This window comes from Monodon monoceros, unplaced genomic scaffold, assembly GCF_005190385.1.
Source record: "Monodon monoceros isolate NGI ecotype Baffin Bay Population unplaced genomic scaffold, NGI_Narwhal_1 Super_Scaffold_21, whole genome shotgun sequence".
In the NCBI taxonomy this organism is placed as follows: Eukaryota; Metazoa; Chordata; class Mammalia; order Artiodactyla; family Monodontidae; genus Monodon; species Monodon monoceros.
In genome coordinates this window covers 50,020,447-50,045,179 of record NW_021703778.1, presented here as the reverse complement: position 1 = coordinate 50,045,179, position 24,733 = coordinate 50,020,447, and the positions used below count along the sequence as shown (strand labels likewise).

At 34.6% G+C, this 24,733-nt stretch overlaps 1 protein-coding gene across 4 annotated transcripts in view; it reads right to left on the bottom strand.

The window, feature by feature from the left end:
* The window catches only part of MEF2A (myocyte enhancer factor 2A), a 173,111-nt gene that overhangs the window by 84,329 nt on the left and 64,049 nt on the right, over positions 1 to 24,733 (bottom strand). For 2 of the 4 annotated variants that reach the window (XM_029239812.1, XM_029239813.1), the window contains 2 exons: positions 14,400 to 14,496; positions 7,228 to 7,410 (listed from right to left, as the gene is read on the bottom strand). In XM_029239812.1, coding sequence (XP_029095645.1) covers positions 7,228 to 7,281 — 54 coding nt within the window. In that variant the 5' untranslated portion in view covers positions 7,282 to 7,410; positions 14,400 to 14,496. The remainder of the gene's footprint in view (positions 1 to 7,227; positions 7,411 to 14,399; positions 14,497 to 24,733) is intronic. The other 2 variants (XM_029239814.1, XM_029239811.1) reach the window with 1 other exon arrangement.

The window sequence follows — 24,733 nt, the reverse complement described above, 5'->3', positions numbered from 1 at the left end:
CATTTTTTGAAAATGCTGCTCTACTGTTGCCTTGTGCTTTATTATCTCGATTTTGCAAAATTCGATGCCAGTCTAATTCTCTGCACTTATAAATTTGTTGTTGTTTTATACCTAGAAGCCCTGATTTTTTTTTTTTTATCTTAAAATCCAATAGTTTCAGTAGGATATGTATCAGAGTTGATCTCTGCAGGTCCACCTAATCCTTGGCATCTTACTTTCTCTCTTATTTATGAAAACTTTAATTATAGTTTAAATATTAGTTCTATGGTTTCATTTTTCTTCTTCAGGGACTGCAATTATACATAAGTTTGATCTTCTTTATCTATCACCCTTTTCAACCACTTCTCTCAAACCCTCTGAAATTACTTATCTCATTTTCATTCATTTAGTTGTTTCCCTGCCTTCCTTCAATCACTATTAAGGTTTCATTTGAATCTATTATTCCTTGGCCACTTTGTAATTTAGTCTTTGTTTTGATATGACTTTATCTTTTCTTTTTCTGGAGTTCAATCACTTTCTGTTTCATCCATGCTTTAAAAAAAAATCCACTTCCATTCTGAGTATTTCAAAATTCTGAATCATGATTTTTTTGTCTGTAACATTCCTAAATACTTGTTTAAGGAAATTTATTGCAGGTTGGAAAGTCATATAGCAGTTTTTTCCCACTTTTTCATTGTTGGGAGAACAATCTTATCACCCAAATAGTAGTAAATATCATTTTGTTTTCTTCTTTATAATAGTATATATAGGAGAATACTGCTTGCATCACTGTATTTCTACGGAAAGAACAAACAGTGGGGAGTGGTTTAAAATATTCTTAGTTCAAGATCACCTCTCCTTCTAAAGGAGTTAAGTATGGTCCCTTTAATGGAAGGCTTTGGGGGGGGTACTGGCAGTGGGGAGAAGAGCTTTGTGCCCTTTGATAAATAAATATATATATATATTTATATATATTTTCATATTCTTTTGTCTTGAAGGATATATACATCTATCCATTTGTATATATCCATATATTCATTTCCATTCAACTAGCATTCTCCAAAGAGTGTACCTCTGCCTTCCTTTTTACCCTCTTCTCCCTCAAATAGTTACCTTTTCAATACTATATATAATACTTCCTTGAGCACTACATACATTTAAGTTCTTTCTTTACCTGTGGTCTCTTCTGACCTACAAATAGTATTTTTCAGAATTTTTAGACTTAGGGTAGAATTCCTCTTTTTGGTAGTGATTTCAAATCAATCTTAAGATAGCTACAAGGTTTCCTCTTCTCCTTTCCCACATACTTTTTCCTGATGTATGCTTGCTCACCTCAAAGACTTACAGTAGAAGTTCAAGAAACAGTACACTGTGACTTGGTAATAATTTTCTACTTGGAGGTAATGTAAAATTTAGATAGCTTTGTCTTCTAGTTGTGCCAAGATTGTAGGTTTTATTTGTTCTTGTTTTTCTGTATCTATTTTTGAAGAAATTATGTTGGAAGAGTCAGGATTAATGCAGCCACCATTCCTTTAATTACTAAGAATTCCTCCTATAAATTTGAATCTTTGTTTTGCAACAGGCTTAAAAATTTTTTTACTTGAAACATATTAAACATTTAATTTCATTTTATTTTAAATATTATGAAATTTTTAAAATATCAGTATTAATAAAGCTATTTCAGTATCAGGCAAAATAAACATAAATTTTATTTTTATTAAAAAAATTTTTTTAATGTTTATTTATTTGGCTGCATCGGGTCTTAGTTGTGGCACACAGGCTCTCTAGTTGTAGCATGCACGCTCTAGAGCGTGCAGGCTTAGTTGCCCTGCAGCAGGTGGGATCTTAGTTCCCCGACCAGGGATCAAACCCGCATGCCCTGCATTAGAAGGCGGATTCTTAACCACTGGACCACCAGGGAAGTCCCATAAATTTTATTTTTAAATTGTTGTTTTACTCCAGTACTGTAATAACTATAAAGAAAAAGAATAGGACTAAAGGGCTAGACTACAAAATTCAGTGCCTCTATAAACTGAGACACATTTGGTTTTAACCTAACCAGCTTTCCTGATTTTGGGTAAAATCTGGGACTAATATAATTCTCTGAATTCAAGAAGGTTGAACTGTACCATCTCTAAAAGACCTTCTATGTTTTAAATCCCAAGTACCTGTAAAGATTTTCACATCATATATATTTAGACATACTTTATTTCATTGTTGAATTTAAAAGTCCAGGAGAGACTTTGAGTTTCTGCTCCAGCACTTAACACTCATCGAAGTCACCACTCTGTCCTAACAACAAGTAAAAAGCTGAACAAACTGAAAAATCAACAACTCTTCTTAGATCCCTCAGAGAGTTGAGGTCCCAGGGCAACTTCTACCTCCCAAACTGGAGACAGACAGGCAGATACTACAAATCATAAATTACCAGAGCCATGAGCAGAAACCTCCAGAGGAACCAGTACAGGGGTAGGAAAATCTTAACTGTAATTGATGAGTTGCTGGAGGATCACTGTGGACAAGTATAAAACTTAAGAACTCTAGGGGGACCCAGTCTTGGGAGGGCATACCTACACTTTGTGAGTTTTACCTCCAGGACCTCTATTTATCAGGTTCTCACACTAAATTGAAATAATCAACTAAGATGGTATAAACCAGTCCAAATATATATACAAAGGATGACAAAGAATAAGATCCACGTAAAATGGAGAGTCAAGATATATTATCAGACTAGATAAAAAACAAAATCCAGCCATACACTATTTACAAAAGATATACCTAAAGCATAAAGACATAGGTTGAATGTAAATGTAGAGAACTAGACCTATCAAGAAAATACTAGCCAAAAGAAAGATGTAGCTATATTAATGTGAGACAGTAGATTTAAGTAGATTTAAGACAGACATGCCTTCCTGAGGACAGAAAAAGTCAATATGTATTAAAAAATTCACCAAGAAGATATAACAATTCTAAATATGTATGAGCCTAATGAAATATTCCCCAAATACATAAAACAATATGTATTAAGCTAATAAAATATAGACAAATTGAAATTGTCTATATTTTATTGACAAATTGACAAATCCATCATTGTGGTAAGTGCAATTACTGACAGGTCTCAATGAGCCAAAACCAAATACATAAAAAAACCCACAAAGAATACAGATAATGTGAACACAAAATAAGACTGAATAGACATATGTAGAATCCTGCATCCAACAATTAAAAGAATACACATTTATCTCAAGTCCACTTGGAACATTTACCAAAACTTGATCATGATTTAGGAAATTAAGCAAGCCTTAACACATTTTAAAGTGTTCACAATCTATTGGTAAAGGCAATATAAACTACTATAAAACACTGTAATAAGTTCTATCATTAAAGTGTTTATAAAGTGTTTTGGTAAAGACTGAAAGATAGTATCTGAAACAGATTAAGTACATACAGAATTAATATCTAAAATATATAAAGAACTTTTAAGAAAAAAATCAACAATCCAGCAAAAAGTGGGCAAATCACAAAAACAGGTAACATTTCACCTTCATTAGACCAAAATATATATTTAAAAAAATGAAAAAATAAAGTGAGAGAGAAAGGAAGGAGAAAGGCAAAGTGTATAGGAAAAAGAAATTTTCATAAATTACTGTAGTGTATCTGGTACAACCACTTTGGAGAGCAACTTGAAAACCACACAGTAAAGCTATGACAGACATACTCAACCCAGCAACTCCTCTAGATATTTATCACAGAGACATGTCCACAGATGTAGCTTTAGCATCATTTCTAACATAACATACGCAGCAAAATTTCTAAAAAACTGGAAACAACCTAAATGTTCTTTGATAGAAGTACTGATAAATGAATTGAGGCATATTCTTTCCTACGAACTAGTTGTACTAAATGAATTACACAGACAACTCTCCAAAACACTACATTTAGTAAAAGAGCATGTGCAGATAATAATGCTATTATGTAAAATTTTTAAACCATGTTGAAACAATATTCAGTAATATGTGCTTAAGTAATAAAGAAAATACAAATTAAATCCATGATGGGGGTTACTTTGGGGAAGCAAAGAGGAATGAGGCTAGGAAAAATTATAGAGGACAGTAAATTTTAAATTTTTTTCTTTTACAAGGAAAGATATCTGCAGCAAATATGTCAGAATTGACATACACTACTTCTGGATAATGAAAGTAACAGTGTTTGAGGTATTGTTTGTTCTCTGTATTCTGCCTTAAAATAATTTTTTTAACTCTATTTCATTTTTTATTTGAAGTATAAGAGGATGTCTGTCTCTAAGTAAAATGGAGTGACTGATGGAAGACCAAAGAACCCACTGAGATCAACTACAAAAAGAGTGAAATACACCAAATACCTGTTCTAAGACATGAGAAAGCTGCTGAAGCAAAAAGGACTGAAGATGCCAAAACTTTAGAGGGATGAAAGGCTTCACTTCCACTTAGAAGCTTCTGATGAAACTGTGTGTTTGTCCTTCTTGGTCTAGTTCTTTTTAAAATGTAAACTTTGTACTAAAGCATAACATAAAGGAAAGCTCACAAATCCTGAGTGTGTGGCTCAGTGAATTTTCAAAGAAAAGAATATGGCCTTAAATTTAGTATACACCAGTGCACCACCCCAGAAACACTCTTTTGTCCTGTCTCCAAGTCATTATCACCTTGTCCCAAGGAAGATCATTAACCTAACTTCTAGCATCATAGATTAATTATGCCTGTTGTTGAGTTTTTTATGAAGAGCATGTGTTCTTTTCTGCTTTCTTGGTATGGTTTTTGCAATAAATTGCACTGGGTCAACTGAAAATCCATCTGAAAAATATCAAATTTTGACCCCTACACCTCAAACCACACACAAAAACAAATTCCAAATGAATAGTAGATCTAAAATCCAAAGCCTATTTACAAGAGAATAAATATATACACTGTGTTCTAGTCACACAATGGAATATTATACATCAATGAAAATGTACAGAATACATCTCCATGCAACAACAATGATGAATTTCACAAACATAATGTTGCACAAAAGAACACGTGATGTTCCAATGACTTTAAGTGTGTTATTTAACTTACTAGCTCAAAAACTCTAGTAATTCAAAACTCTATTTGCTATTACCTCCTTCAGTAACTGCTCCCTGAACTACCCCACCATCAGAGGTTGGTGGTTTCTTCCATAAACACTTCTATTACCTAAGCTTACTTCTATTTGCAATACACTTAAATGTATTTAATGAGTTCCCAGTGCCTAGCAGTATCTCAGATAAAGTAGGTATTCAAATGTGGATGAAATAAATGACATCTCTTCTGCATGGGAACGATTTTTTCTCTTTAATGCAAGAATAATGAAACTTTTAACTCAGAATCCACAAATTCCAAAATCAGTAAAATTAAGATACCCTTTTAGTTTATGACAAATTGTTCCTAATCTAACCTTAAAAATAAACTACCTAACTACCTCTTTTTTATGTTTTCTGCATTGTTTTTTGCCAAAATCATCTGAGGAGAAATTCAGATACCCTTGTCCCATTTGGCAGCTTGGCAAGAAGCTGACTTAGCAGGTAAATTCAACACAGGAATAGGCTATTTCTAGTTGCTGAGATATAGTGGCAGGCCCCATTTTTTTAACCAGGTCATTTCCTTAACTTAAAAAGTTCCCATTACACAGTCACTTACATATTCCTAGTTGTCCTTTCCCTCTAAACATGTGGAGTCCTTTCCACTAGTAGTTCTAGTCTATCTATGCTCAATTTAAACATGACTCTGTATGGGGTACCGAGAGCTGAAGGGATCTTAGGTGCTCCTCTGCTTGTACGTTATTCCCCAATAAATCCTATTTTACATTTATGCTGCACATGATCATGAAACAGGTCCCCATGCCCCCTCTACATGTCACAATCCTCAGACTTGTGAAGGGAAATTTACTTGCAATCTTGCTAGAATCATTCCTTTGGAATGATGGTATGATTATTTTATCAGTCTTCACTATTTTATCAACCTTCATAACGAATCATACTGTGTGAGCCTTAACACTTTAGCTAAGGAATCTTCATGAGCTGAAACAAGGGGACCTCTTCAGTTTGGTCTATCAGCAACCCTAATCACTTCCACTAACTTCTTTACCAGCTGCTCAGTTGAGTTTTGTCTCCAATTGTATCTGTATTACTGGATGAACTACTACTCAGACTTTACAGTACACATCTTCAGTACTGTTCTATTCCTGGTAAGCTTCCAAAAACCAGCTGTTCTTGAAACTTCTGATATGCAACCTTTCTGGAGATAGTATCCCTCCCTTCTGCATATGCTTTCAATAGTAGTTCCTTTACAATAGTCTATGATATTATTTTTCCTTCCTTCCTTTAAATGACGGGATTGGCAAACTTTTTCTTAAAGGGCCAGGGAGTAAAGATTTTAGGTCTATGGGCCATACAGTCTCTGGGGCAACTACTCAACTCTGTGGTTTTAGTGTGAAAGCAGCCAAAGACAATATGTAAACAAATGTGCGTGGCAATGTCCTAATAATGCTTTATTTATATATAAAAATAAAAAATAGGCAGCCAGCCCATGGAACATAGTTTGCCACTCCCTGCTTTAAACTCTTACAACTTCTGGGCTTCATATACCAGTATCATTATAACTATCCTGAATTTGTAAGGGTTTACTGACATTGTAGTGAAAATTAAGTTCAATAATATTTTATCAATTAAAGCTGAGATATATACATAAATTACTTAGAAATATTTATAAGAGTTGTAAAAAAATTCTCATTACTTGTTGGTGAATCAGAAAATCTAACTGACCAGAACACATTCACTGATAACCACAGTTAACTTAGGTATTACCTAATTATGACAACAGAGGTGGTAATTTAAAATAATCATCAATATATGGAAAACTAACAAACATAATCAAGTGTACAGAAGACTAAATATATTATGAAAAACCTACACAATGGATGGTAGTAGTGGAATTGCAGTGATTTTACTTTTCCTATTCTGCTTATTATGTTTTCTATAATGAACAAAACTGATTTCTATAATAAGAAAAAAAGTTTCTTTAAAGCACATGATGAAAAGTCAAAAGCTTTTGATTGCTAAATGTTTTAATGTAGTCTGAAAATAAAAATATTTAGACTTCAAATCAATTTTTTAAAAAAATCAACCATTCTATCCTATACTCCTTTTTAAAAAAATTTACACCAATTAAATAGATAATTAAAATTTTCATTTACCTGTCGGTTCCTTTCATCCATTATGCGTGTGATTTGTATTTTCTTCCGCCCCATTTTCAGTCACCTTTCCTTCCTTATATTCCAAATATTTAATTCAAAAATTAATTTTCTTCAATACCCTAATGCATGGTACACAGCTTCTATTATTTCAGCTTCTAGTTCAAGGGCTACAGCTGAAATTTTCTATAAGATATAAAAGAAAACACAAATTAGAAAATTTAAGTTCTATAAGTTTGCAACTCATGAAAATGTTATTATACAAATTTCAAACCTGCCTTTATAGTGCACACAGACTCCATTATTAATTGAAATTTTTCATTACATAAAATTAGTAAACAAGTTGAAGCCTTGTTAATTTTACCCTTAAAATATCTCCTGAAACTTTTCATGCCTCTAGTTCTGGCTAAAAGAGTGCAATTATATATAACCTTTGAGTTTTTCCTCAATGAATATAATAACAGCAAAACAAGAGCAACACTTACTGAGATTTTTCTATGTGCCAGGCACTTTTCTAAGTACCTAATATGCCTTAACTCATTCAATCATAACTTCAATCTTCTGAGTTATAATTATCATCTCCATTTTATAAATAGGGATATTAAGGCAGAGAGCTGTTAAGTAATGTGCCCAAGGTCACACAGCTAGTAAGAGGCAGAGCTTGTAATATGAACTCAGGGAGTCTCTAGAATTTCTACTCTCAAACATTATGGAATATCCTTAAAAGCTTTTGATAGCCTCCATGTCAAAGGATGAACTAATAATCTGGGTAGCCCCAATCTGCCTTTACAAATTCTTCTTGCAAACTGCCCTAGCCACTAGCAAAATTACTATTTGTCAATCCACAAAGACATTATATACTTTCATAATAATATGCACCTAAATGAAACACTATTCCTTTGGCCATTTAATTATCTCCTCCTTATCAGCCAAGATTCACTTTGAATGTCACCATCCTGATGAAGCCAAGACCAATTCCCCTTGGTAGAATAAATCATAGCACCTTATTTTGTGGGCACATCTGTATAAATTCCAAGATTATTTCCCTTTGAGACTGTGAATCTTTCAAAAACAATGATTTTTTATTCCATTTATCTCTACAGTAGAATGACTGGCAATGATATAACTTGTCATGCTCTGAATAACAGTTGTGTCAAAAACCCAGTGCTTTCAAAATTTACATAATAAAATATTTACAGAGAGATGGGGGATGGGAGACAAATGTTATAACACAATAACAATTTCTCAAGGAAATTTTCTGAAGTATTTTTAATATTGTACATGTAACTCTATAAAACTTCAACTGTACTATGCAAATCCAGTGTTTAAATAAATCTGGCTTTTGCTCAAAAGCAGTGGGTTTCCAATTCTTATCACAACCATCATTATCATCAGCACAGCATTTCTTACATATCTTCCCTTATCATTCTGTTATTTCTTTATTTATACAAATATTAATTGCTCAACTATTAACAACTGATAACCTATTCAGTGATCACCTACTTGCAAAACAGGTACTTCCAAACACTGAACTAGGTACATATGATAAAATGGTCAAGGAAAAAAGGCATAATTTCTGATCTCACAGTCCAGAGTCTAGTAGGGGAAAACAGACATTAGTCAAACCATCATATAAATGAGTTTGTACAAAAGTTCTTTTATCTGACCTAAATTCATGGTCAGGGCAGGCTTCACTGAGAACTGCTTCATACTCAAACCTGAGTATGCACATTTACTTACTAGGCAGACAGAATAGCATGTGCAAAAACCCTATGACAAGAATGAGCAGGAAACATGAGAGGAACTGAAAGATGGCTAGTCACTGGTAGGAATCAATTAAACAAGCAGCTGTGCTGTGGAGTGTTTCTGTTTTCTCAACAGACTGCAATATAAACAATAGAAGTTGGCTTACTCCAAATCATGTTCTATAATAGATCACAGCACATCCAATTCCCATTATGAAAACTTGCACTGTAGCAGGCAATGTAAATATTCACACATTTCACCACAGAGATAATCTGTTAACTCCTATAAGGTATATACACTTGTATAATCTGAAAAATTCTGAACATATCTGAGCATTTTGCTTTTGACAATGGTGGAGTAGGTTGCTTCAAACCTGTCTTTCCCTGAGAACCACTAGAAAAGCAAAACAAAAAGTAATCTGTTTGGGCTTCCCTGGTGGCGCAGTGGTTAAGAGTCCACCTGCCGATGCAAAGGACGCAGGTTCGTGCCCCGGTCCAGGAAGATCCCACATGCTGCGGAGCGGCTGGGCCCGTGAGCCATGACCGCTGAGCCTGCGCGTCCGGAGCCTGTGCTCCACAACGGGAGACGCCACAGCAGTGAGAGGTCCGCGTACCGCCAAAAAAAAAAAAAGTAATCTGTTTAAAACAACTGAAGAACTTTCAAGACAGTGAGAATTTGCAGGACTGGGACCTAGAAGAAACAGGTGGGGCCAGACTTTAGACTCGTTTTCCCCTAGAATCATTCATAAATTCTTAAAACACTAGTTGAGAGGCTGAGAAGCTAAGCAGAGCTTTCCACACTTCTTTGGGTGGGGACACGAAAATTCAATTCAGAGCCTGGCTAGGAGGAATAGCTCCAGTAAACACACTGGGAAGCTGGAGGGAATCTAAAGGACTATACCCTAGGTAAAAGATAAACCAGAAATAGACCAGGCCACAAAAGGAAAGAAGTATAGCTTCAAATCTTCTCAATCTGACTATACTGAGGTAATCTGGGCTACCTAGTATCATTAGCCTAGCTGCATGCCAGTAAAATCTTCCCAAAAGGTTTTAGCAAAAGTAAATCTTATCAGCAAGAAGACTCCAAAATGCAAATTATCCTATCATTTTTCATATGAAATGTCTAAAATAAAACAACCCATCAAGATCTGACTGAAAACTAAGACTTTAAAATGGCACCAGAAATAGACCCATAATAGATTCAGATAATGGTGTTAGCAGAAAAGTTTTTTATTTTTTTTAATGATCCATACTTTTGACCAGATTTAATAACTTTATTTATTTATTTTTTGGCTGTGCTGGGTCTTTGTTGCTGCATGTGGGCTTTCTCTAGTTGTGGCAAGCGGGGCCTACTCTTTGTGGTGCGTGAGCTTCTCACTGTGGTGGCTTCTCTTGTTGTAGAGCACAGGCTCTAGGCACGCGGGCTCAGTAGTTGTGGCTCACAGGCTCTAGAGCTCAGGCTCAGTAGTTGTGGTGCACGGGCCTTAGTTGCTCCGCAGCACGTGGGATCTTTCCAGACCAGGGCTCGAACCTGTGTCCCCTGCATTGGCAGGCAGATCCTTAACCACTGCAAAACCAGGAAATCCCAGAAAACAGTTTTAAAATAATTTAATGTGTTAAAAGGATTTTTTAAAATGAAGAATTTTAGCAAACAACACTAAAAACATGGAAAACAGAGAATTGAAAAATACAATTTTAAAAACAGAAATTGAGAAATTGATGGATGAGTTTAACAATAGGTTAGATACAGCTGACGAAAGAACCAATGACCCAGAAGGTAGGAAAGAAGAAAATACACTGAAGCCCAAAAAGACACAAGAATGGGAAATACAGAAAAGAGTGTGAAAATATTATGAAACATGAAGAAAAGATCCAAAATTCATGTAACTGGAGTCCCAGAAAGGAAGGCGAGAACATATGAGAAAGAAAAGATATTTAAAGACCTAATAGTTTAAAACTTTAAAAAACTGATCAATGACATCAAGCCACAGATCCAAGAATATCTACAAACTCCCAAGCAAAACAAATACAAAGAAAACCACACTTAGGCAAATCAAAGTAAAGGGGGAGGTTGGAGGGACAGAAACAAAGAGACAGAAACAGCCACAAACAGACCTTAAAAGTAGCCAGAAAAATTTAAAAATATATTAACTTTAAGAGTAACAGTAAGATATAGCTGGCTTCTTTGAATAAATAATGGAAGCGAAAAGACAACAAAATGATATCCTCAGAGCGCTCGGAACAGGGGAAATGCCAAGATAGAACTCTGTATCTGGCAAAAAAAAAAAAAAAAACCCTTCAGAAATGAAAGCAAAATAGAGACATTTTTAGCCAAACAGAATCAGAAAATTTGTCACCAGGGAACATTGAAGAGACTTCTTCAAGAAGAAGGAAAAGAGGGATTGCAGATACAGCTTGGATATGCACCAAAAAAAGGAAATATAATGAATGGGCTAAATATGTAACTCTAAATGAATACTGACTAAATAAAATGATGACAGTATTTTGTGGAATTTAAAATATTACAATGCACAACAATACATAATTGGGAAGGGTAGTAAATGAAGTTAAAGTGTTCTAAAACACTTTCATTGATTAGGAAATGGAAAAAGTTCTCATTTACTTTAGACTTCAAAACATGAAAGATGCATGTGGTAATCTCTGAGATAACCACTAGAAAGACAGTAAGAGTATATATAGTCGTTCCTTGGTATCTGCAGAGGATTGGTTCCAGGACCCTGAGAGGATACCAAAATCTGAGGATGCGCAAGTTCCTTATATAAAATGGCATAGCATTTGCATATAACCCACACAAATCCTCTCATATACTTTTAATCATCCTTAGATTACTTATAATACATAATAAAATATAAATGCTATGTAAATAGTTGTTGGCATGCAGTAAATTCAAGCTTTGCTTTTGGGAATTTTCAGTAATTTTTTTTCCTGGATATTTTCAATCTACAGTTGGATGAATCCACGGGTACAAAACCCGCAGACATGAAGAGCCACCTGTACAGCTAACAAGCTAACAGAGGGGGAAAATGGACTAATAAATAATCCAAATAAGATTAAAAAAATATAAAACCTAATTATAAGATGATTATAGAGGATATATCTGACATGGGGATACAGAAAGAATAAGCATAAAAGCATGGAGAAAGATATATTTTATAAAACACAAACCAAAAGAAAGCTTGTGTGACTATACTTTACCATAGAAAACTTTGATGCATGAGATAGATAGATATATAAATATGGATAAGAATATAGTGGGATATTTCATTACAATAAAGTTCAATTCACCAGGAAGGCACAGCAATTCTAAACTTCAATGCACCTGGTAACACCTAAGTCAGGTATCTTTTCCTGAAAAGCAGATACTCTGTGCAAAACCCTAACCAGGAACTTGTTTTTCAATATTTTAAATAGGAAAAATTATGTTACATATCAACTGATAACCCCCAATCACTTCTCTTTTAAAATTTAACTAAACATAGAAAATGTCCATTTATCATAGTAAATTATCATGGTTAGGATGTAAAATGCACACTATATGACTTCATATGCAATAACTTTCTCCCTGGCTTTGTTTTCCTTCTCCACAATTTAACATTTTTTCATCATGTTTGGGGCATTCTACAAATTTAAGCAAAATCAAGGACCAAATATGAAAGGCAATTAGAAATTTATTCAAAACAAACACTCATGGCAGATAATAGCTCAAAAGCTTACAATACTGTAATATCTTTCTTATTGCCAGAAACATCAGAGATGCATATTCCCTTTGTTGACACTAAGCAGATGTTTCAAAATGTCTACACATGCTTCTAATATTCAACAAATTACATTTGGAAGGTAATTTGTGACTTTCCCCCATAGACCAGTTTGCTAAAATATTGTACTGAATTTTACAGATTAAAAAATACTTTTTCTAAATAAACTTAAACTAAGAAACTAGAGTATGGTATATAAAGCCAACATGAAAAGAACTACGTGAAGTCCACAATTCTAGCAAGTTGATTTTAACACAGCTTTCTCAGTAAAGGAGAAAGGAACAAGCACACCAAAACAAGGAACAAGCAGACTAGAAGAAACAGGAACAGATTTGAACTTTACAATTAACAACCTAACTGACATACAGAACATTATACCTAACAAATGCAGAAAATACATTCTTTGTAAGTACGTAAAAAACATTTACCAAAAACGACCATACGCTGGACCAAAACTAAGTGTTAACAAATTTCAAAGGACAGACATGTTTCTCTGAGCTCAAATTGAGCTATGAATTAATAACAACAATATAACTAGAAAATCCTTATATATGTGAAAATTAAGCAATAAACTTCTAAATAGCCCATGGGTCAAAGAAGAAATCACAGTGAAAATTAGAAAAAAATTTTAATGGAATGCCATTAAAACACTTCCTATTAAAATACATAGAATGCAGCTGAAACTATTCTTAAGAGGAAAAATTTTAGCTTTAAAATACATATACACTTGAAAGGCCAAAAACCAATGTTCTAAGCAACCATCTGAAAGAGTAACAAAAAGAACAAACTAAACCCCAAAACAGTACAAATGATGAAATAAAGGTAAGAGCAAAAAGTAATGAAATAGAAAACATACAACAGAGATTAACAAAGCCAAAAGTTAGTTTTTTGAAAAATAAAAATTGATAACTCCTGAAAAGAGTAACGGAGGAAAAAAGGAAGCAATCCAAAACATATCTGGCCCCAAAGGTCTTAGATAAAGGAATCTGGACTGTCCTATACATATATTTATCAAACAAAGATTAATATCAATACAATAACCAACAAAAATCTGACAGTACCGTAAATTATTTACTGGCATGAAATTAAATTGGCATGTAGGACTCTAACCACCACCTCCTGTATTTCCAGCTTACAGTCTCTAGTAACCTAATTCCAACAATCTTTTGATCCCACTAGGTTCCACAATTTATTAAGCCTACCATGTTTTCACTGTCCCTCACCCACTCTATGTTTCTTACATGCCTCCTTATCCAGTTTAATTTTCATATATCCTTAGTCCCTTGGCTCCCACTCTCCCTCCTTCCGCCACATTTCCTGGGAGAAAACTCACCCCTGAGGAGGGCCTGCTCCTATGTAGCTGAATATGGCTGAAAAATAAACAACCATGCTAACTAGGCTAATTAATCTGACAAAATTCATGATGGTCATGAACCTCAAATCTTAAATATTCCCTTCATACTGCCCAGTAATCTTCCATTTCCCAATTTCCTAGTTGATTATTTAATACCATATTTATCTCCTCACATCTGCAATACCCATCCTTAATCCTCACTTTCAGCTGATAACTTTGCTACCTATTCTACTGACAGGAAAAAAAAAGCAATCAGAAGAGAAGCTCCTCAAATTCCTGCCATCACAACTATCAACCCACCAGCATCTGTCTCATATACTCTGCCTTCCTTCCTTTTAAGATCTTGACTCCAACAATTCTTCTTTTCTTTCCTTCAATGTCAATTTTTTCTTCCATACTGAAGAGTTCCCAGTGGCACCAAAAAAAAAAAAAAGATGCTATTATTTCACTTACCTAAAACAAAACACAGAAAACAAACAAAAAATCTTGATCCTGAGAGAAATTTAAAATATACTAAATAACAAATTCACATTTGCAGATTCTCAGAGTTTCAATTTTGTAAAGATGTCAATTCTCCCCAAATTAATCTAGAGATTCAATACAATCCTAATCAAAATACCAGCAGGTTTTCTTTTACTATATGCAGAAACTGACAGTATTACTCTAAAATCCATTGGGAAATACAAAGGTATAAGAATAGTGAAGGCTACCTTGAAGGGTAAAGCTTAAAGACTCACATACCATCATTTACCAGACTTATTATAAAGCTATAGTAATTAAGATGGTGTGCCCCAACAGAAAACTCAAAGCTAACAGAAGGAAAGAAATAATAAACAGCAGAACAGAGAGAGAAAATAGAAAAACAGAGTAAAAAAATCAATAAAACCAGAGTTGGTTTTGAAAAAGGTTAAAAAAATTGACAAACCTTTAGCTAGATGGATTAAGAAAGAGAGAAGACTGAAATAACTTACATCAGAATTGAAAGTGGGGACATTACTTACCAGAAATAAATATGATAGTAGCAGAGTACTCTAACCATAGTATGCCAACAAATGGAATAACCTAGATAAAATGGACAAATTCCTAGAAACACAAAACCTACCAATACTGGGAGGGAGGGAGGGAGGAGAAGCTGAATAGATCTACAATTAGTAAGAAGATTGAATAAGTAATCAAAAATCTCCTGAAAAAGAAAAATACTCAAACTGATGGCTTCACTGGTGGGTTCTACCAAAGATTTAAAGAAGAACTAACACCAATCCTTCTCAAACTCTTCCCAAAAACTGAAGAGGAAGAAACGCTTCCTAAGGTCAGCTTTGTCCAGATAACAAACCAAAGACAGTACAAGAAAAGTACAGCTCAATATCCCTATGAACAATGATGCAAAAATCCTGAACAAAATACCAGCAAACTAAATTCAGTGGCATAGCAAAAGGACTGTACACCATGACCAAGTGGGATTTATTGCTGGGGTGCAAGAACAGTTCAACATACTAAAATTAATCAATGTGATATGCCACCTTAAGAGAATGAAGGAGAAAAACCACATAACCATCTCAATTGATGCAGAAAAAGGATTTGACAAAACACACTACCCTTTTATGATAAAAACATCCAACTAGGAAAAGAAACTACCTCAACTTAATAAAAATATATAATAGAAAAACCCCACAGCTTACACCATACTCAATGGTGTAAGACTGAAAGCTTTTCCTCTAAGAGCAGGAACAAGGATGACTGATTTCATTACTTCTAAAACAAACAAAAAGCATCCAAACTGGAAAGGAAGAAGTATAATTATCTGTCTGAAGATGACATGATCATATATGTAGAATCCCCTAAAGATTCCACAAAAAAACATTGTTAGAATAAATAAATTCATCAAAATACTAGGATACAAATCAACACACAAAAATCAGCTGCATTTCTATTCACTAATAGTCTGAAATAGTAAAATAATTCCATTTACAATAGCATCAAAAAGAATAAAATACTCAGGAGTAAACTTTAGTCAAGGAAGTGAAAGACGTGCACATTGAAAACTAAAAAAGATGGATAAAGAAATTAAAGCAGACACAATAAATAGACATCTCACGTTTATAGACTGAAAGACAATTTTGTTAACCTGACAATACAAATTCAATGCAATCCCTATCAAAATTCCAATTTTTTTTTGCAGAAATAGGAAAAGCCATCCAAAAATTCATATGGAGTATATATCAAGAAACAACAGCCAAAACAATACTGAAAAGGAAGAAGTTGGAAAACTCACACTCCCTAATCTCAAATTTTTCTACAAAGCTACAGTAATCAAAATAGTACAGTACTGGCATAAAGACAGACATAACAGACCAATGGAACAGAACAGAGAGCCCAGAAATAAATCCATGTATACATGGTCAAATGTCAAAAAGTGTCAATGGACACTATCAACAGAGTAAAACAGCAACCCACAGAATGGGTGAAAATAATTATAAATTACATATCTGATAAGAGATTAATAGCCAGAATATATAAAGCGCCCTTAAAACTCCACAACAAAAAATAAACAAGCCAATTTTAAAAACAGGCAAAGGACTTGAATAGACACTTCTCTAAAGATATACAAATGGCCAATAAGCACATGAAAAGATGCTCAACATGACTGATCATTTGGCAAATGCATATCAAAACCACGAGATACCACTTCACACCCATTTGGATAGCTATTTTATGAAACAAACAAAAAAGAAAAATAAGAAACAGAAAATTAGTGTTAAGGTACATGTGGAAAAACTGGAACCCCTATGCATTGTTTTGGGGAATATAAAATGGTACACCTGCTGTGGAAAAAAGTATGGTGGTTACTTAAAAAATTAAAAATAGAATTACTACGTGAACCAGCAATTCTACTTCTAAGTATACACACAAAAGAACTGAAAGCAAGGACTCGAATAACATATTTGTACACCAATGTTCAAAGAAGCATTATTCACAATAGTCAAAAGATAGAAACAACCCAAATGTCCACTGGCAAATGAACAAAGAAGCAAAATGTGGTATATATATATATACAATGGAATATTTTTCAGCCTTAAAAAAGGAAATCCTATCACAAACCACAACAAGAATGAACTTTGAAAATATCATGCTAAGCGAAATAAGCCAGTTGCAGAAACACAAATACTATGTAATTCCACTTATATGAGATTCCTAGAGTAGTCAAATTCAGAGACAGAAAGTAAAATGCGAATTGCCAGAGATGGGGAGGGATAGGAAGCAGAAGAACGAATGGGGAGTTAGTGTTTAACGGGTAGAGTTTCAGTATGGAATGATGAAAAAGTTCTGGAGATGGCCTGTGGTGATCACTGCTCAGCAATGTGAATTTATTTTAATGCCACTGGACTGAATACTTAAAAATAGTTAAAATGGTAAGTACTATGCTATGTATATTTTACCACAATTTAAAAGAATAAAAATACTCCCCCGAAAAGTATGTACACACCTTTAAAATGATTACAGTATTCAGATTTTATTAATTCAACATAACCACTAACTCTTTAGGTCAAATGAGTACTGATTTTTCTGCACAGTGAGTTTTGCCAGAAATGGCAACATTTAAAACCTACCTTTAGAACTAAAACCTATCTTTAGCAAACACAGATGGGTATTTTTTCCACAGAGAAAGTAATATATATCCTAGAGGGGGAAAAAGGAATCTCTAATTAAATGTATTCAAGTAATGTTAATACAGTAAAAAAAATTAATTTAAACTGAACTTTCAGTTAACTGAAAAAAAATTTTAGTATGTCATTTTATTAAAAGCAGGAACTAGATTTTCAAAAAGATTTCCTATAATAACTATAAATGGAATATAACCTTTAAAAACTGCGAATCACTATGTTGCACACCTGAAAATTATATAATATTGTAAAACAACTATACCTCAATAACAAATTTTTTAAAGAAATTCTGAAAAATTCCCAGTTTGGGATCTACTGTCTTAATTTAAGAGATATCACACAGAATCTGAGTGCCACAGTCTGGCACTCAGACTCAGACCACACTAACACTGATTGCAGATGTTCAGTCTTTTAAAATCAATTATATTTACTGTTTTAAAGAACTCTGTTGCTTAAGTAAATAAATATTTTAAGAGCATGGACTTTAAACAGAAGGTGAATCTTTACTTTTTAAACTTGGCCTTTATTAACACCAATCTTTGAGTTTATCAGAACACCCCATTTTGGTGATGCTGGTAAATCAATTATTTATTAATTTTTTTCAAAAGTTACTAAAATAAACTTTGTAATAAAAGTAACTATGTATAATCAACAACTGAACCTTTTTAACAGATAAACAGGTTTCTATCAAAGAGAAAATCTTTAATGATTCATTACCTCTTTAAAAGGTGGGAGGGGGGTGGGGGGGGGGACACAACTTCCCCGGTGGTCCAGTGGTAAAGAATCCGCCTTCCATTGCAGGGGACTCAGGTTCAATCCCTGGTTGGGGAACTAAGATCCCACACACCACAGGGCAACTAAGCCCACGCACCACAACTACTGAGCCCACGCACCACAACTACTGAGCCCGTGTGCCACAACTACAGAGCCCATATGCTCTGGAGCCCGCATGCCACAACTAGAGAGAGAAAACCCACGTACCACAAGTAGACAGAGAAAACCCAGACACCACAAGTAAAGAGAAGCCCACATACCACAACTAGAGAGAAGCCCACGTGCCACAACAAAGATCCCACATGCTGCAACTAAGACCCAACACAGCCAAAAATTAAATAAATAAGTAAATAATAAAATACTTAAAAATAAATAAATAAAAGAGGAGAACTTAAGAATTCAATTTTGGATATAATAAACTTGAAATAGTCAGGGATCATATGCTGGAAATGTCAAAAAGGAAGCTAGATATAACACTCAGACCTTAGAGCAAAAAAATACACTTTGGGGAATCTTGTGAAAAACAATGTGCTCACCTATGGATAAAATGTAAAATGAAGAGGGAGAGTGAAAGCCCCAAGGAACATTTATTATTATTGTTGCAAATGAATAGCCCCAAATTATCCTTAAGACATAAGGCTTTAAACAACTTGGCCAACATTAAAAATTTTTTTCAAACAGAAATCTTTCAGCCTCCCTTGAAAAAACCATTCTACTTTCAAGAATTTATTCTAAGGAAGTAATAAGACAATGACAAAGATATATGTACATTTATGGATGTTCATCCCAATGCACCCAAAACAGTGAAAACGAACAGGGAAAAGACTACAAGCATATAGGCATGACCTGTCTATATAATGAAATACCACAGCCATTAAAAACGAACATTTTATAACAATGTTCACAATATAATGTTGTGGGCAGAAAATATATAATTCTAGTATTACTTTTAAAATTTTGTAGGTATGGTGTGCACAGATACAAGATGGCACTGTATATTCATGTTACCGAAATTAATAAACTGTGGCCAGTTTTTAAAAATTATTTTCATTTTATTTTTTCCAAAATAAACATCATTGTGATAAGGAAAAAAGTTATTACACACAACAAAAAACTAATGGCCACTTTTAAAATTAGTCAGAAAATTAAAATCCTGAAAGATAGAAGGCGTGAACTTTAAACCTTACTGAAACGTTCCTTCTACTTTAGCATTTTGTGCAATTTCCAATTACTTTTTCTTCATAACTTGCTTGCAATTTCAAAGCACTATATGACTGAGAAGGTCTATAACAAGTGAAGTGAGAAAATATGGGTCCTAGCTCCAGACAATGTCACTAAAGTAGTGGCACAACCTTTGGTACACAACAGTTTCTAAGGAAAAGTGACTTTTTATAACAGGAAAATTGAAATTATACATGCTATAAGTACTACACAAGGCTAGAATAAAATACTGTATATATACAAATATTTGAGGAAAAGTGATTATTACTACTAACAAATGTATTTTTAAGCATGATAATAATGTGTTACATTAATATTTATGATTAGAAAATGAGTACTTTATTTACTGTGTCCACTATTTCACATATTTATTCCCTTAAAATGTATTTATACCTTTTTTGCATATACAATAGAAATCAAGAGAAGAAAATTAAATGAAAAACATTATCTTGTAGCTAATTTTCAATAACTGAATATCAAATTGGTATCTAAGATTACACCTTATAAAAAAGCAAATTAAGGGACTTCTCTGGTGGTCTGCTGGACCAGATTAACCAGATTAACACTCCCTGCTCCCGAGATTGGTTCAAGATGGCGGAGTAGAAGGACGTACTTTCACTCCCTCTTGTGAGAGCACCGGAATCACAACTAACTGCTGAACAATCATCAACAGGAAGACACTGGAACTCACCAAAAAAGATACCCCACATTCAAAGACAAAGGAGAAGCCATAGTGAGACGGTAGGAGGGAAGCAATCACAATACAATCAAATCCCGTAACTGCTGGGTGGGTGACTCACAAACTGGAGAACACTTATACCACAGGAGTCCACCCACTGGAGTGAAGGTTCTAAGCCCCATGTCAGGCTTCCCAATCTGGGGGCCCGGCAACAGGAGGAGGAATCCCTAGAGAATCAGACTTTTAAGGCTAGCAGGATTTGATTGCAGGACTTCCAAAGGACTGGGGGAAACAGAGACTCCACTATTGGAGGGCACACACAAAGTAGCGTGTGCACTGGGACCCAGAGAAAGAAGCAGTGACCCCACAGGAGACGGAACCAGACCTACCTGCTAGTGTTGGAGGGTCCCCTGCAGAGGCAGGGTGTGGCTGTTTCTCACTGTGAGGACAAGGACACTGGCAGCAGAAGTTCTGGGAAATACTCCTTGGCGTGAGCCCTCCCAGAGTCCGCCATTAGCCCCACCAAAGAGCCCAGGTAGGCTCCAGTGTTGGGTCGCCTCAGGCCAACCAACAGGAAGGGAACCCAGCCACACCCATCAGCAGACAAGTGGATTAAAGTTTTACTGAGCTCTGCCCACGAGAACAACAGCCAGCTCTACCCACCACAAGTCCATCAGGAAACTTGCACAAGCCTCTCAGATAGCCTCATCCAACAGAGGGCAGACAGCAAAAACAAGAAGAACTACAATCCTGCAGCCTGTGGAACAAAAACCACATTCACAGAAAGATAGACAAGATGAAAAGGCAGAGAGCTATGTACCAGATGAAGGAACAAGAAAAAGCCACAGAAAAACAACTAAATTAAGTGGAGACTGGCAACCTTCCAGAAAAAGAATGCAGAATAATGACAGTGAAGATGATCCAGGGCCTCGGAAAAAGAATGGAGGCAAAGATCGAAACGACGCAAGAAATGTTTAACAAAGACGTAGAAGAATTAAAGAACAAACAGAGATGAACAATACAGTAACTGAAATGAAAACTATTCTAGAAGGACTCAAAGCTGAATAACTGAGGCAAAAGAATGGATAAGTGACCTGGAAGACACAATGGTGGAGTTCACTGCTGTGGAACAGAATAAAGAAAAACGAATGAAAAGAAATGAAGACAGCCTAAGAGAACTCTGGGACAACATTAAACACAACAACATTCTCATTATAGGAGTCTCAGAAGGACAAGAGAGAGAGAAAGGACCAGAGATAATATTTGAAGAGATAATAGTGGAAAACTTCCCTAAAATGGGAAAGGAAATAGCCACCCAAGTCCAGGAAGTGCAGAGAATCCCATATAGAATAAACCCAAGAAGAAACAAGCTGAGACACATAGTAATCAAATTGGCAGATATTAAGTACAAAGAAAACTTACTGAAAGCAGCAAGGGAAAAAAGACAAATAACATACAAGGGAACTCCCACAAGGTTAACAGCTGATTTCTCAGCAGAAACTCTACAAGCCAGAAGGGAGTGGCATGACATATTTAAAGTGATGAAAGGGAAGAAACTACAACCAAGATTACCCAGCAAGGATCTCATTTACATTTGATGGAGAAATCAAAAGCTTTACAGACAAGCAAAAGCTAAGAGAATTCAGCACCACCAAACCACCTCTACAACACATGCTAAATTAGGAACTTCTCTAAGTGGGAAACACAAGAGAAGAAAGGAACCTACAAAAAAAACCCCAGAACAATTAAGAAAAATGTCATAGAACATACATATCAATAATTACCTTAAACGTGAATGGATTAAATGCTCCAACCAAAAGACACTGGCTTGCTGAATGGATACAAAAACAAGACCCATATATATGCTGTCTACAACAGACCCACTTCACACCTAGGGACACATACAGACTGAAAGCAAGGAGATGGAAAAAGATATTCTATGCAAATGGAAATCAAAAGAAAGCTGGAGTAGCAATACTAATATCAGATAAAGTAAACTTTAAAATAAAGAAAATTACAAGAGACAAGGAAGGACACTACATAATGATCAAAAGATCAATCCAAGAATAAGATACAACAATTATAAACACATATGCACCCAACACAAGAGCACCTCAATACATAGGACAACTGCTAACAGCTATAAAAGAGGCAATCGGCAGTAACACAATAATAGTGCGGGACTTTAACACCTCACTTACACAAATGGACAGATCATCAAAAATAAAAATAAATAAGGAAAAAGAAGCTTTAAATGACAAAATAGACCAGACAAATTTAATTGATATTTATAGGACATTCCATCCAAAAACAGCAGATTAAACTTTCCTCGCAAATGCACACGGAACATTCTCCAGGATAGATCACATCTTGGGTCACAAATGAAGCCTCTGTAAACTTAAGGTAACTGAAATCATATCAAGCATCTTTTCTCACCACAATGCTATGAGATTAGAAATCAATTACAGGAAAAGAAAACATAAAAAACACAAACACATGGAGGCTAAACAATACATTACTAAATAACCAAGAGATCACAGAATAAATCAAAGAGGAAATAAAAAAATACATAGAGACAAATGACAATGAAATATGATGATCCAAAACGTATGAGATGCAGCAAAAGCAGTTCTAAGAGGGAAGTTTATAGCAATAGAAATGTATCTCAAAAAATAAGAAAAATCTCAAATAAACAATCTAAACTTACACCTAAAGGGACTAGAGAAAGAAGAACCAATAAAACCCAAAGTTAGGAGAAGGAAAGAAATCATAAAGATCAGAGCACAAACAAATGAAATAGAAACAAAGAAAGCAACAGCAAAGATGAATAAAAGTAAAAGCTGGTTCTTAGAGAAGATAAACAAAACTGATAAACCATTAGCCAGACTCATCAAGAAAAAGAGGGAGAGGACCCAAATCAATAACATTAGAAATGAAAAAGAAGAAGTTACAACACACATCGCAGAAATACAAAGCATCCTAAGACACTACGACAAGCAACTCTACGCCAATACAATGGAAAACCTGGAAGAAATGGACAAATTCTTAGAAAGGTATGTATAACCTTCCGAGACTGAACCAGGAAGCAACAGAAAATATGAACACACCAATCGCAAGTAATGAAATTGAACCTGTGATTAAAAATCTTCCAACAAACAAAAGTCCAGGACCAGATGGCTTCACAGGTGAATTCTATCTAACATTTAGAGAAAAGCTAACACCCATCCTTCTCAGTATTCCAAAAAATTGCAGAGGAAGGAACACTCCCAAACTCATTCTATGAGGTCACCATCACCCTGATACCAAAACCAGACAAAGATACTACAAAAAAGGAAAATTACAAACCAATATCACTGATGAACATAGATGCAAAAATCCTCAACAAAATAGTAGCAAACAGAATCCAACAACATATTAAAAGGATCATACACCCTGATCAAGTGGGATTTATCCCAGGGATGCAAAGATTCTTCAATATACGCAAATGAATCAATGTGATGAACAAATTGAACAATAAAAACCATATGATCATCTCAATAGATGCAGAACAAGCTACGGACAAAATTCAACACCCATTTATGATAAAAACTCTCCAGAAATGGGCACAGAGGGAACCTACTTCAACATAATAAAGGCCATATATGACACACCCACAGCAAACATCATTCTAAATGGTGAAAAACTGAAAGCATTTCCTCTAAGATCAGGAACAAGACAAGGATGTCCACTCTCACCACTTTTATTCAACATACTTTTGGAAGTCCTAGGCACGGCAATCAGAGAAGAAAAAGAAACAAAAGGAATACAAATTGGAAAAGAAGTAAAACTGTCACTGTTTCCAGATAACCTGATACTATACAGAGAGAATCCTAAAGATGTCACCAAAAAGCTACTAGAGCTAATCAATGAATTTGGTGAAGTTGCAGGATACCAAATTAATGCACAGAAATCTCTGGCATTCCTATACACTAATGATGAAAAACCTGAAAGAGAAATTAAGGAAAAACTCCCACTTACCACTGCAACAAAAAGAATAAAATACCTAGGAATTAACCTACCTAGGGAGACAAAAGACCTGTATGCAGAAAACTATAAGACACTGATGAAAGAAATTAAAGATGATACTAACAGATGGAGAGATATACAATGTTCTTAGACTGGAAGAATCAATATTGTGAAAATGACTATACTACCCAAAGCAATCTATAGATTCAATGTAACCTCTATCAAATTACCAATAGCATTGTTTACAGAACTAGAACAAAACCTCTTACAATTTGTATGGAGACACAAAAGAT